The sequence below is a fragment of the Nansenia antarctica genome, assembly GCF_963989245.1.
Source record: "Nansenia antarctica genome assembly, chromosome: 20".
NCBI lineage: Eukaryota > Metazoa > Chordata > Actinopteri > Argentiniformes > Microstomatidae > Nansenia > Nansenia antarctica.
In genome coordinates this window covers 17,663,495-17,677,806 of record NC_137693.1, presented here as the reverse complement: position 1 = coordinate 17,677,806, position 14,312 = coordinate 17,663,495, and the positions used below count along the sequence as shown (strand labels likewise).

Genomic DNA, 14,312 nt, shown 5'->3' with positions numbered 1-14,312 from the left:
AAGTATAACAATTGCCACATGACTGCTAGCGGAACAATACAACCTTTACGTAGAGAGTAATTAGTACAGAGTCAATATTTGAACATCAATTATGAAATATGCCATACAGTTGTTACACTGGTAGATTAATAATAATAATAATTCATAAAATGTATATAGCGCTTTTGAATGAATGAATGAATGAATGAATGAATGGTCTTTATTGTCATTGCTATAGTACAGGTACCAAACAACGAAATTTGGGAGGCGTGGCTCCCCTGGTGCTAGGAAAGAAGAAAAAAAAACTAAAAAGACAAGAAGGGAAAGGAGCTGGTTTACATAAATAAAGGCTATGTACACTATCCACTATACTATACTGTACAGATAAAACACTGTGCTGTACTCTATGCTATGCTATACCTATTCTAACATTTCCTATTTCTCTGCAACCTTATGTACCCTAGGGTTGTCATATTGCACATAGTGTTATTGCACATTCATTTAAAGTGTCGCAGGCTCAAAGACGCTGATTAGTATGGTGGTAACTAAAAGCAAAGACATGTGTTTTCATAGATGGGGTGTGTGTGGAGGAGAAAACACAATTGAACCTGTTGTAAAATGGTATATAACAATTGAATGAATGCACATAACATTGTTAACCTTCCAAAGGAGATTTGGACACTTTGGTCGTAATGATAGTGATTTTTATTTTTTATTAGATTTTTTTAAACAGTTCAGATTAAGTTCTCAAATACGATTCAGAAAGTTGGAGGTCTACCATAACCATTGTATTAGTAACTATTATATATACTACAGAATAAAGATAGAATTCAGTTCATTATGTCTAGCAATAATGAAAGGAACTGGAGGAGGGAGGCTATGCGTGGGGAACAGCTAGACAGCAAAAAGGACAATCGTGTTTTATGTCTAAACATCTTCAGAGCGTTTCTGTAGACGTTTGGACGGGGGCACCAGGTGGGCAGGCAGCTCCTGAGGGAGTCTGTGGCCCCCCAGCTTGCCTTCAATGAGGTGGATGGCTAAGGCGAACTCCTCCTCATCCAGCATGCCATCACAGTCCACGTCAGACAGCCTCCAGATGTGACCCAGCACCGAGTTTGGCAGGTGGGAGCTGAGCATCCACTCTTTGGCCTTGGTGCCGCTCAGCTTGCCCTTAACAGGACAGAGATTGTAGAATATCTCGTCATATTTTGGTTTATCTTTCCCCACCACCCACTCACTGCCTTGTTCACAGCTTTCGTCGTTTTCTGTAACATCCATAAAGGGGTCCTTCTTGTAGACAGGCCTGAAAGTTCCCAGAAAGGCCCCGTCCAGCACCCCTGGCAGGGGCAGGGAACCCTCCCTCAGATCCTTCTGGTGCAGTAGGGGCGTCAGCCTGGCGATGTCGGTGGTCAGCAGCTTGTCCAGGGAGGCCATCAGGCTGGGCTTGAGAGCCTTGAACTTAGCGAAGTCTTGACCCATTAGCCGTTCCTGAGACATTAATAAAAGTAGGAAAGTTTAGAATTCAGGATCAAATATTACTGTGAATTAGATATATTCAGTCCGGCAGGACACTTACTGTACATCGGTTTAGTCATTATTTGTATGAAAATGCTAATACATTTAAGTTTTGCGTAATTGGATGGCTCCCCTCTGTATAGCCCCCTGCCTGACGTTTAACAACAACAGAATATCACTATGGCAGGGAGCCCGTGTCTTATCAACCCCCCTGTAGGTAGGTTAAATACAGGGTGACCTAACGGGTGGAGGCTGGGGCGGTGGGTGAGATGACCAACAAGTATAACTCTCACAACCAATGGCGTCAGACTGTTTAACCATGGCTGAGCATTGCACAAACTATTATTACAGTATTATTGTCTGTCCTTTATGTTGTGTTGTTATGTGTTGTTTTTAGAGAGTAGCGTGGCAAAATGAATTTCCCCACGGGGATAAATAAAGTATCATTGAATTGAATTGAATTGAATTGACTGCTTTTAAGCGTTGTCCCTGAACAGGTGATGTGTGAATCAGCTGCCCTGCCTGAACTAATGCAAGCTTCATATACAATTTGGAGAAATCTAATAATAAAAAAGGTATAGACAAAATAGCAGTTCAAATAGAGTTGAGGGATTTTATATATTCTCCAATTGAACAAATCTGCAATACTTATTGTGAGTTCTTCTGGGCAAGGAAAATCTCACAAAAATAACCGTGCAACAAAAATATTAACCAGTGGCAGACCTGCATCCTGGCACAGTCAGGGAAGTCTCCAGCTGGGACCCGAGTCTGCTGTTGGATCTTGGAGAAGATGAGAGGAAGCTCGTATATCAGGTTATGTTTCTTGTTCTCCTTGCAGAAGATTGTAGGCATCTCCTGCTTCAGATAGCTGATGATATGTGCATGAGCCTAGGATGTGGACAGAGATGGAGAGAAATCATGTCTTAGCTGTACATCAGAGTCTACAGCGTCTACAGCATTTGTGGCCACCACATCTAAAAACAATGTATCGTAAGTAAATGCAGCTCTCCAAAATAAGGTCACGTACATGTAAATGTTTTGATGACCCTTGAAAGTTATTAATGAAGTTAATTCAGATCTAATTCAAAGAACAAGGTCCATAAGTGTGCCTCACCCTAACTAAGCGTGCCCTCTTAACTAGATCATTGAGTTTCCGTATGGCAGCATTGCAGGGCAGGCTCCTGATGTCTGCTAGAAGATCCTCCTCTTCAAACTCCAGCAGCTGATGATGGTCAGACAGCAGGCGTGGCTCCGACCATAAGGAGCTGATGTACACCCGGAGGATCTCAGGGGTTCGAAAGACCTTCCCCAGGGACCACATGAGTGAACCGTACACTCGCATGAGCTCTTGGGAGTCAACCGTGTCTGCCTTATTCAGGACCACGTGCAGCTTGTCTTCATTGCCACGCAGGGCCCCAAAGGCGCGAGTGAGCTCATCAGAGAACTCCAGTTTATGAGCATCAAACAGGAGGATGATGCGGTCCACGCGCTCTGCAAACCAGCGCAGCACCGCAGGGAAGTCATATCCTGAGGAAGGAGAGTACAGCTGTTTTATTAACGCATTAAGAAATATACATTATGCATATTGGCATGATTATAGAAATGCTATTGTGATTTATTGGCTCCTGAATAAAAACCAGTCATGTCTGCCACTTTGTGCCACTGCTACAAAATATATAGAAGTGTAATATGTCAACTTATACAACAGTTAGTTCCGACTAAGTAATTTGATTGGACAAGAGGCATTCCATGAGTGCCGATATACAGTATAACAGCACTGGGACTTTTAACTACATGTATCACTCCACCGCACAGATGTTCTACTAAATGACCGTTAATTAGACTACATTGTTTGTGTTCAGGTTACTAGGCAACAGTCCATTTGAAGTTCAGTTGCGGAACTATTTTTTGTTTCTTTTTAGGATTAAATAAACAAAGAAATCATAATCTGTTGTCGCTTATTACTGTTAACTAATAAATGGCGCTGTAGAAAACCAATATCTATAATAGTATAAAAGCAATATCACACTCGAGGTCTTGCTGTTATACTGAATATCAGCCTGCGGCCTCGTACCTAGGACCGAATCACAGCTGTGCTGATATTCAGTAGAACAGCACTCCCTCTCGTGTGATATTGCTTAAGTGTCTTTTCCTTGTAGTCCTCAACATTCCTTTTGTTTGAGAGGCAGGGTCCAGCACCAGCCACATCTCCACAGGCATACAACATCTGACCACGCCTCTTATTTCTGTTTCATGACTATGATCTCACTCAATCTTCTGCATCAGGCCTTCCTCTTCTAGGGGAAAAGACCAGCAGGATACACATGCAATACTGTCATCATTTTTTTCTGTTGGTTTTAACTGATTTAGATGAAAAGATTAATGCTCAATTCCCTTCAGACAAACATTAGGGTTCCCTCCCATCATCCATTCAATTTTGCTCTCATGCATCTCACCTCGACGCATTCTCCTTTTTGTCCCAGTTAAGATGCCTGGTGTGTCGATAATGCTAATACTCTCTAGGACCTGATTTGGCAGCTGGGCACACTGGAACCTTGGGAAAAAGAACTAAAGCTTAACAACAATATGATGTACATTGACATGTTTTTTCTCCTTTCAATAGTACTAGTTCACTCAGAGTTTTCTAGTCTGTTATCCTGGTCTGCATTCTGCATTGTTGATTTTGATTTAGAATGTTGAATCAACATTGCCTCTTTATCTCATTACCTGTTGAGGAAGGTGTTTCCAAAAGGGTTGAGTTTGCGAAACGGTTTATTTGGATCTACAGTAAGGGCATTTCCTGGAATTATTCCCTCCACCTCCCCATGCATGATGGCAGTGAAGCAGTCTGTAGTGGGTTCTGGTCCAACTCGACTCCCTGGAAACTCTTGGTCTAAGAGATACCTTACGCACGCACACACACACACACACACACACACGCACACACGCACACACACACACACACACACACACACACACACACACACACACATACAGTACAAAGTCAATCACATCTAGCAGATACTTATGCAAGGCATGTTTCTTTGCCAGGCTTGAGCTACTGATTAGTGTAAAGAACAGTGTTCGTTACCTGATGAAAGTAGTCTTTCCTGTTGAATACTGACCCATCACCAGCACCATGGGTTTGTTGTCAAAGTCTGCATCTTCAAGGGTGGAGGAGTGAAAATGATGGAAGCTGTAATACTTCTCTATGGGCAGCAGCCTCTTATAGTACAGAGACTTCAGCTCCTCAGTGACGGTATGGACAGTGTTCTTGCCCAGGAGCCCCCCTCTAGACATGATGAAAAAATGCTCCCGTCGATGGAAAAAATGAACTGTTAGGCTGTAATTATGCAGTCTGCAAACAACTTCAACTCATCTCAAAGAAAAGTGACTGAGTGGGGAAGAATACCTGGAGACTGAGAACAGAACAGTTATCCAAGGCTGCATTCTTCCTCAGCCAGGACATGATGGGAGGAGGCCACAGCTGCTCAAATGCACTGAACTATGTCAGTTGGGACTGGGTGGGGTGAAACGCAGTCTTACTGTTACACTGTTAAGGGGGAGCGCAGGAATAAAACATGTGTAAACACCAGGTGCAGAACAAAAAGAACAGCCTGTGTGTCAAGGTTTGGAGAACTTAATCAACTCAAATCAATCTTAATCAAACTTAATCAATCAACTTTGACTTAAGCTCCTCCCACTTTGACTTAAGCTCCGCCCACTTTGACTTAAGCTCCTCCCACTTTGATTTAAGCTCCTCCCACTTTGATTTAAGCTCCTCCCACGTTGATTTAAGCTCCTCCCACGTTGATTTAAGCTCCGCCCACTTTGATTAAAGCTCCTCCCACTTTGATTTAAGCTCCGCCCGCTTTGATTTAAGCTCCGCCCGCTTTGATTTAAGCTCCGCCCGCTTTGATTTAAGCTCCGCCCCCACTTTGACTTAAGCTCATTTACTTATAACTCCCCTCCTGAGTGAGCTAGAGGTCTGGTTTTCACATATGTGGAACATCTCGGTGAGACGAGTGTTTAGCCAGAGTTTCGGCTCGATCGGCCATTCGTAAGTGCAGAGAACTCATAACTCCCCTCCTGGCTGTGAGCTAGAGGTCTGGTTTTCACATATGTGGAACATCTCGGTGAGACAAGTGTTTACCCAGAGTTTCGGCTCGATCGGCCATTCGTGGCCCAAACGGGGAGCTTTGAAGTGAGTGCGTGATCCGTAACTACGGGGGGCGCCACGGAGCGACCGTTTGAGCTAGCGCCTCGAAACTCGGGGCACGCGACCGGACCCCTGTGACGCTTCACGGTGCCGATTTTTGGGTGACTGGGACTTTCTGGCACCGAGTTCTGGTTTTCATCCTAAGGCTTCAACATAGGGTACACCTGTGTACACCCTAGGTAGGTCGTTTGTTGGCAAATGAAAGAAAATTGGAATTAATCAATTAAGCCACTCCCACTTTGACACAAGCTCCGCCCACTAAATGTCCAAGCCACTCCCACTCCCACTTAAGCTCCGCCCACTTTGACACAAGCTCCGCCCACTTTTGACACAAGCTCCGCCCACAATTTAAATTAATCAATTAAGCCACTCCCACTTAGACACAAGCTCCGCCCACTTTGATTTAAGCTCCTCCCACTTTGATTTAAGCTCCGCCCACTTTGATTTAAGCTCCGCCCACTTTGACTTAAGCTCCCCCCACTTTGATTTAAGCTCCGCCCACTTTGATTTAAGCTCCTCCCACTTTGATTTAAGCTCCTCCTACTTTGATTTAAGCTCCGCCCACTTTGACTTAAGCTCCTCCCACTTTGATTTAAGCTCCTCCCACTTTGCTTTAAGCTCCTCCCACTTTGCTTTAAGCTCCTCCCACTTTGGCTTAAGCTCCGCCCACTTTGATTTAAGCTCCGCCCACTTTGACTTAAGCTCCTCCCACTTTGATTTAAGCTCCGCCCACTTAGACGTAAGCTCCTCCCACTTTGATTTAAGCTCCTCCCACTTTGACGTAAGCTCCTCCCACTTTGACTTAAGCTCCTCCCACTTTGATTTAAGCTCCACCCACTTTGACTTAAGCTCCTCCCACTTTGACTTAAGCTCCTCCCACTTTGATTTAAGCTCCTCCCACTTTGATTTAAGCTCCGCCCACTTTGATTTAAGCTCCGCCCACTTTGATTTAAGCTCCTCCCACTTTGATTTAAGCTCCGCCCACTTTGATTTAAGCTCCTCCCACTTTGATTTAAGCTCCGTCCACTTTGATTTAAGCTCCGCCCACTTTGATTTAAGCTCCGCCCACTTTGATTTAAGCTCCGCCCACTTTGATTTAAGCTCCTCCCACTTTGATTTAAGCTCCGTCCACTTTGATTTAAGCTCCGCCCACTTTGATTTAAGCTCCGCCCACTTTGATTTAAGCTCCGCCCACTTTGATTTAAGCTCCTCCCACTTTGATTTAAGCTCCGCCCACTTTGATTTAAGCTCCGCCCACTTTGATTTAAGCTCCTCCCACTTTGATTTAAGCTCCGCCCACTTTGATTTAAGCTCCTCCCACTTTGATTTAAGCTCCGCCCACTTTGATTTAAGCTCCTCCCACTTTGATTTAAGCTCCGCCCACTTTGATTTAAGCTCCGCCCACTTTGATTTAAGCTCCGCCCACTTTGATTTAAGCGCCGCCCACTTTGATTTAAGCTCCTCCCACTTTGATTTAAGCTCCGCCCACTTTGATTTAAGCTCCTCCCACTTTGATTTAAGCTCCTCCCACTTAGACACAAGCTCCTCCCACTTTGATTTAAGCTCCGCCCACTTTGATTTAAGCTCCTCCCACTTTGATTTAAGCTCCTCCCACTTTGATTTAAGCTCCGCCCACTTTGATTTAAGCTCCTCCCACTTTGATTTAAGCTCCGCCCACTTTGATTTAAGCTCCGCCCACTTTGATTTAAGCTCCGCCCACTTTGATTTAAGCGCCGCCCACTTTGATTTAAGCTCCTCCCACTTTGATTTAAGCTCCGCCCACTTTGATTTAAGCTCCTCCCACTTTGATTTAAGCTCCTCCCACTTTGATTTAAGCTCCTCCCACTTTGATTTAAGCTCCGCCCACTTTGATTTAAGCTCCTCCCACTTTGATTTAAGCTCCTCCCACTTTGATTTAAGCTCCGCCCACTTTGATTTAAGCTCCTCCCACTTTGATTTAAGCTCCGCCCACTTTGATTTAAGCTCCGCCCACTTTGATTTAAGCTCCTCCCACTTTGATTTAAGCTCCGCCCACTTTGATTTAAGCTCCGCCCACTTTGATTTAAGCTCCTCCCACTTTGATTTAAGCTCCGCCCACTTTGATTTAAGCTCCTCCCACTTTGATTTAAGCTCCGCCCACTTTGATTTAAGCTCCTCCCACTTTGATTTAAGCTCCTCCCACTTTGATTTAAGCTCCGCCCACTTTGATTTAAGCTCCGCCCACTTTGATTTAAGCTCCTCCCACTTTGACTTAAGCTCCTCCCACTTTGATTTAAGCTCCTCCCACTTTGATTTAAGCTCCGCCCACTTTGATTTAAGCTCCGCCCACTTTGATTTAAGCTCCTCCCACTTTGATTTAAGCTCCGCCCACTTTGATTTAAGCTCCTCCCACTTTGATTTAAGCTCCGCCCACTTTGATTTAAGCTCCGCCCACTTTGATTTAAGCTCCGCCCACTTTGATTTAAGCTCCGCCCACTTTGATTTAAGCTCCTCCCACTTTGATTTAAGCGCCGCCCACTTTGATTTAAGCTCCGCCCACTTTGATTTAAGCTCCTCCCACTTTGATTTAAGCTCCGCCCACTTTGATTTAAGCTCCTCCCACTTTGATTTAAGCTCCGCCCACTTTGATTTAAGCTCCTCCCACTTTGATTTAAGCTCCTCCCACTTTGATTTAAGCTCCGCCCACTTTGATTTAAGCTCCTCCCACTTTGATTTAAGCTCCGCCCACTTTGATTTAAGCTCCGCCCACTTTGATTTAAGCTCCTCCCACTTTGATTTAAGCTCCGCCCACTTTGATTTAAGCTCCGCCCACTTTGATTTAAGCTCCTCCCACTTTGATTTAAGCTCCGCCCACTTTGATTTAAGCTCCTCCCACTTTGATTTAAGCTCCGCCCACTTTGATTTAAGCTCCTCCCACTTTGATTTAAGCTCCGCCCACTTTGATTTAAGCTCCTCCCACTTTGATTTAAGCTCCTCCCACTTTGATTTAAGCTCCTCCCACTTTGATTTAAGCTCCGCCCACTTTGATTTAAGCTCCTCCCACTTTGATTTAAGCTCCTCCCACTTTGATTTAAGCTCCGCCCACTTTAATTTACGCTCCTCCCACTTTGATTTAAGCTCCTCCCACTTTGATTTAAGCTCCGCCCACTTTGATTTAAGCTCCGCCCACTTTGATTTAAGCTCCTCCCACTTTGATTTAAGCTCCGCCCACTTTGACTTAAGCTCCTCCCACTTTGATTTAAGCTCCGCCCACTTTGATTTAAGCTCCTCCCACTTTGATTTAAGCTCCGCCCACTTTGACTTAAGCTCCTCCCACTTTGATTTAAGCTCCGCCCACTTTGATTTAAGCTCCGCCCACTTTGATTTAAGCTCCGCCCACTTTGATTTAAGCTCCGCCCACTTTGATTTAAGCTCCGCCCACTTTGATTTAAGCTCCTCCCACTTTGATTTAAACTCCTCCCACTTTGATTTAAGCTCCGCCCACTTTAATTTACGCTCCTCCCACTTTGATTTAAGCTCCGCCCACTTTTACACAGCTCATTAACATACAGCTCATTAGCATGAATCTCATTAGCATGAAGCTCATTAACATACAGCTCATTAACATACACACACAGCTCATTAACATACATCTAATTAACATACAGCTAATTAGCATGAAGCTCATTAACATACAGCTCATTAACATACACACACAGCTCATTAACATACATCTCATTAACATACAGCTCATTAGCATGAAGCTCATTAACATACAGCTCATTAACATACACACACAGCTCATTAACATACAGCTCATTAACATACAGCTCATTAGCATGAAGCTCATTAACATACAGCTCATTAACATACACACACAGCTAATTAACATACAGCTCATTAACATACAGCTCATTAGCATGAAGCTCATTAACATACAGCTCATTAACATACACACACAGCTCATTAACATACAGCTCATTAACATACAGCTCATTAGCATGAATCTCATTAGCATGAATCTCATTAGCATGAAGCTCATTAACATACAGCTCATTAACATACATCTCATTAACATACAGCTCATTAGCATGAATCTCATTAGCATGAATCTCATTAGCATGAAGCTCATTAACATACACACACAGCTCATTAACATACAGCTCATTAACATGACCATTCACATTCACATATGCCCAGGAGGTCAGATGTCACTGCTGGTTATTCCACACCACTATCTTCCCCCAGGTCATAGAGAGAGATGTTAAATGCGTGCATCCACTATCTTCACCCTAACTTTTTTTTGTTTTTTTGACACATCTGTCGTCTTTAACTTCAGTTTAACATGACTTCCCGGGGTCGCAGAGGGCTGGGGTTAGGCTTAAAATGACCGTGTAGACCTAATGAACTTAAATATGAAAACCGCGTGTTTCTAACACATTCATAGCCAGAGTTATACGCCCCGTAGTGTGACTCTATTTCATATATATATTTTGGACTTATTCTTTCTTCTTCTTCTTCTTCTTCTTCTTCTTCTTCTTCTTCTTCTTCTTCTTCTTCTTCTTCTTCTTCTTCTTCTTCTTCTTCTTCTTCTTCTTCTTCTTCTTCTTCTTCTTCTTCTTCTTCTTCTTCTTCTTCTTCTTCTTCTTCTTCTTCTTCTTCTTCTTCTTCTTCTTCTTCTTCTTCTTCTTCTTCTTCTTCTTCTTCTTCTTCTTCTTCTTCTTCTTCTTCTTCTTCTTCTTCTTCTTCTTCTTCTTCTTCTTCTTCTTCTTCTTCTTCTTCTTCTTCTTCTTCTTCTTCTTCTTCTTCTTCTTCTTCTTCTTCTTCTTCTTCTTCTTCTTCTTCTTCTTCTTCTTCTTCTTCTTCTTCTTCTTCTTCTTCTTCTTCTTCTTCTTCTTCTTCTTCTTCTTCTTCTTCTTCTTCTTCTTCTTCTTCTTCTTCTTCTTCTTCTTCTTCTTCTTCTTCTTCTTCTTCTTCTTCTTCTTCTTCTTCTTCTTCTTCTTCTTCTTCTTCTTCTTCTTCTTCTTCTTCTTCTTCTTCTTCTTCTTCTTCTTCTTCTTCTTCTTCTTCTTCTTCTTCTTCTTCTTCTTCTTCTTCTTCTTCTTCTTCTTCTTCTTCTTCTTCTTCTTCTTCTTCTTCTTCTTCTTCTTCTTCTTCTTCTTCTTCTTCTTCTTCTTCTTCTTCTTCTTCTTCTTCTTCTTCTTCTTCTTCTTCTTCTTCTTCTTCTTCTTCTTCTTCTTCTTCTTCTTCTTCTTCTTCTTCTTCTTCTTCTTCTTCTTCAAGTCCCAGGGCATAGAGATGTTTTTTGGGCCATTAACGAAAATGCTCATCAGTACATCCTCCAGACCTGGGATTCGAACCCTGTACCTATGAATGAGTCACGCACGAACAAACGAGCTGCGCCACGGAGGAACTGATCAATTCCACTGTTTAAAACTTCTACTGGCCAGTGTGGAATCGCGTTATTAGCATGTGGCTAATCTGCATGAAGCTCAATAACATGACTTCCCGGGGTCGTAGAGGGCTGGGGTTAGGCTTCAAATGACCGTGTAGACCTAATGAACTTAAATATGAAAACCTTGTGTTTCTACCATATTCATAGCCAGCGTTATACGTCCCGTAGTGTGACTCTTACCGGGGTTAATAACGTATGGTTCCCCGCGGGTTAGGAGAACAATTCCAACACCCCCGGATAGACCAGAGGACAGGGAATCTAAAACCATTTGAATGGTGTCTCTACGACCTTCCTATCACCCCCCATCATCATCATCATCATCATCATCATCTCATCATCTCATCATCACACACACAGGCCACAGGCGCCACTTCCACTTACCACCACTGGAGGGAGACAGACACATATACCTGAGTGAGCCTGGCAGCACTCAGCATCTGCACTCAAGCTCCAGCCGTGTCCAGTGTGCCTCTTTAGTCCAGTCAATCTGTGGTTTAACCCAGGGGAAATTGCAATAGTAATCATTTTAACTGATTTAGATGAAAAGATTAATGCTCAATTCCCTTCAGACAAACATTAGGGTTCCCTCCCATCATCCATTCAATTTTGCTCTCATGCATCTCACCTCGACTCAATCTCCTTTTTGTCCCAGTTAAGATGCCTGGTGTGTCGATAATGCTAATACTCTCTAGGACCTGATTTGGCAGCTGGGCACACTGGAACCTTGGGAAAAAGAACTAAAGCTTAACAACAATATGATGTACATTGACATGTTTTTTCTCCTTTCAATAGTACTAGTTCACTCAGAGTTTTCTAGTCTGTTATCCTGGTCTGCATTCTGCATTGTTGATTTTGATTTAGAATGTTGAATCAACATTGCCTCTTTATCTCATTACCTGTTGAGGAAGGTGTTTCCAAAAGGGTTGAGTTTGCGAAACGGTTTATTTGGATCTACAGTAAGGGCATTTCCTGGGATTATTCCCTCCACCTCCCCATGCATGATGGCAGTGAAGCAGTCTGTAGTGGGTTCTGGTCCAACTCGACTCCCTGGAAACTCTTGGTCTAAGAGATACCTTACGCACGCACGCACACACACACACACACACGCACGCACACACACACACACACACACACACACACACACACACACACACACACACACACACACACACACACATACAGTAAAAAGTCAATCATATCTAGCAGATACTTATGCAAGGCATGTTTCTTTGCCAGGCTTGAGCTACTGATTAGTGTAAAGAACAGTGTTCGTTACCTGATGAAAGTAGTCTTTCCTGTTGAATACTGACCCATCACCAGCACCATGGGTTTGTTGTCAAAGTCTGCATCTTCAAGGGTGGAGGAGTGAAAATGATGGAAGCTGTAATACTTCTCTATGGGCAGCAGCCTCTTATAGTACAGAGACTTCAGCTCCTCAGTGACGGTATGGACAGTGTTCTTGCCCAGGAGCCCCCCTCTAGACATGATGAAAAAATGCTCCCGTCGATGGAAAAAATGAACTGTTAGGCTGTAATTATGCAGTCTGCAAACAACTTCAACTCATCTCAAAGAAAAGTGACTGAGTGGGGAAGAATACCTGGAGACTGAGAACAGAACAGTTATCCAAGGCTGCATTCTTCCTCAGCCAGGACATGATGGGAGGAGGCCACAGCTGCTCAAATGCACTGAACTATGTCAGTTGGGACTGGGTGGGGTGAAACGCAGTCTTACTGTCACACTGTTAAGGGGGAGCCCAGGAATAAAACATGCGTAAACACCAGGTGCAGAACAAAAAGAACAGCCTGTGTGTCAAGGTTTGGAGAACCAACTCAAATCAATCTTAATCAAACTTAATCAATACCAAGAACTGAATGAATACATAATTCAACTTCACATGAATGTTACTGTTACTGTATGTAGAATCTGTTCCCCCATGAAACCTGTCCTCAAGAAGTAGGCTAAGTAATGCAGCTAAAAGCCTGAGCTCCGAAATGTATTAAAAAACCTTACCAGATCTTTAATTTTCCTAAATTATATTTACTCAGATAATGTCATATTATAGACTATGGCATACTAACACTTTTGTCTCTTTGTAACTCAACACTTTTGGTTGTAAAACCTGCTATCACACTTCTAAGTGAGGCAGGAAGCACAGACAATTCTTGACGTAACGGAATACTGTTAATGTATGTACACCAACCATATTTATTACACTGTCCTCCTTGGAAATAAAGCAGAGTGTATTTTAATATCTAAAACAATTTCAATGGGGAGCCCCCTTTCCCTCTCTTTAGCACCCCCTGCTGGTAGAACATATAACGTTGTTGAGGTCTGATGTAGGCCTACCTGTATGAATGAATGAATGAATGAATGAATGGACTTTATTGTCATTGCTACAGTACAGGTACCAAACAACGAAATTTAGGAGGGGTGGCTCCCCTGGTGTTAGGAAAGGAAAAAAAAAAAATTTAGAAAAAGAAAAGAAAATCACAAGAAGGTAAGGAGCTGGTTTACATAAATAAAGGCTATGTACACAATCCACTGTACTATACTGCACAGATAGTCAACTAGGGTTGTCATATTGCACAATAGTATTTTTCACGTTATTTAAAGTGTCACAGTTTGCAGGCTTGAAATGTACATGTTTGTGCCTCAGCACTACACCTGATTTTTTCAGTCCAGCAGCTGCCATACAATCCGTCCAGACTGTCCAGGGCCCAGAACTTAGGTCTTTGCTGTGTTCAGGGCCTGGACGGCCCTGTGGTAGAAGCAGTTCTTCAGTCTGTTTGTCTTAGCGGCCGGGGTCCTGTACCTCCTTTTCGAGGGCAGCCTGGTAAAGTGTACGTGCCCAGGGTGGGTCGGGTCCCTGGAGATCTTTGAGGCCTTCCTGAGACAGCGTGTGTTGTACAGCTCTTCCAGAGAGGGGAGGGGGGCGCCGGTGATCTTCTGTGCTGTTCTCACTACTCTCTGTAGCGCATTTCTCTCCGCTGTTGTGCAGCTGGAGAACCAGTTGCAGATGCCGTAGGTGAGGATGCTCTCCACTGCGCCGCGGTAGAAGGCCACCAGTATCTCCTGCTTGTTGTGTTCCTTCCTGAGGCATCTCAGGGTGTATAGCCGCTGTACTGCAGAGTTGTGTCCCCAATGAGTGACTACTGTAACAACCAT

The 14,312-nt window shown here is 43.5% G+C and overlaps 1 protein-coding gene across 1 annotated transcript; it reads right to left on the bottom strand.

The window, feature by feature from the left end:
* Positions 1-906: 906 nt before the first annotated feature.
* On the bottom strand, positions 907-12,632 carry LOC308174395 (EH domain-containing protein 2-like; the record flags this gene model as incomplete). Its single annotated transcript, XM_080549474.1, has 6 exons — positions 907-1,467; positions 2,218-2,382; positions 2,609-3,021; positions 11,773-11,870; positions 12,044-12,220; positions 12,424-12,632. The coding sequence occupies 6 exons, from the start codon at positions 12,630-12,632 to the stop codon at positions 907-909; spliced, it is 1,623 nt and encodes a 540-aa protein (XP_080405600.1).
* Between the last annotated feature and the right edge of the window lie 1,680 nt (positions 12,633-14,312).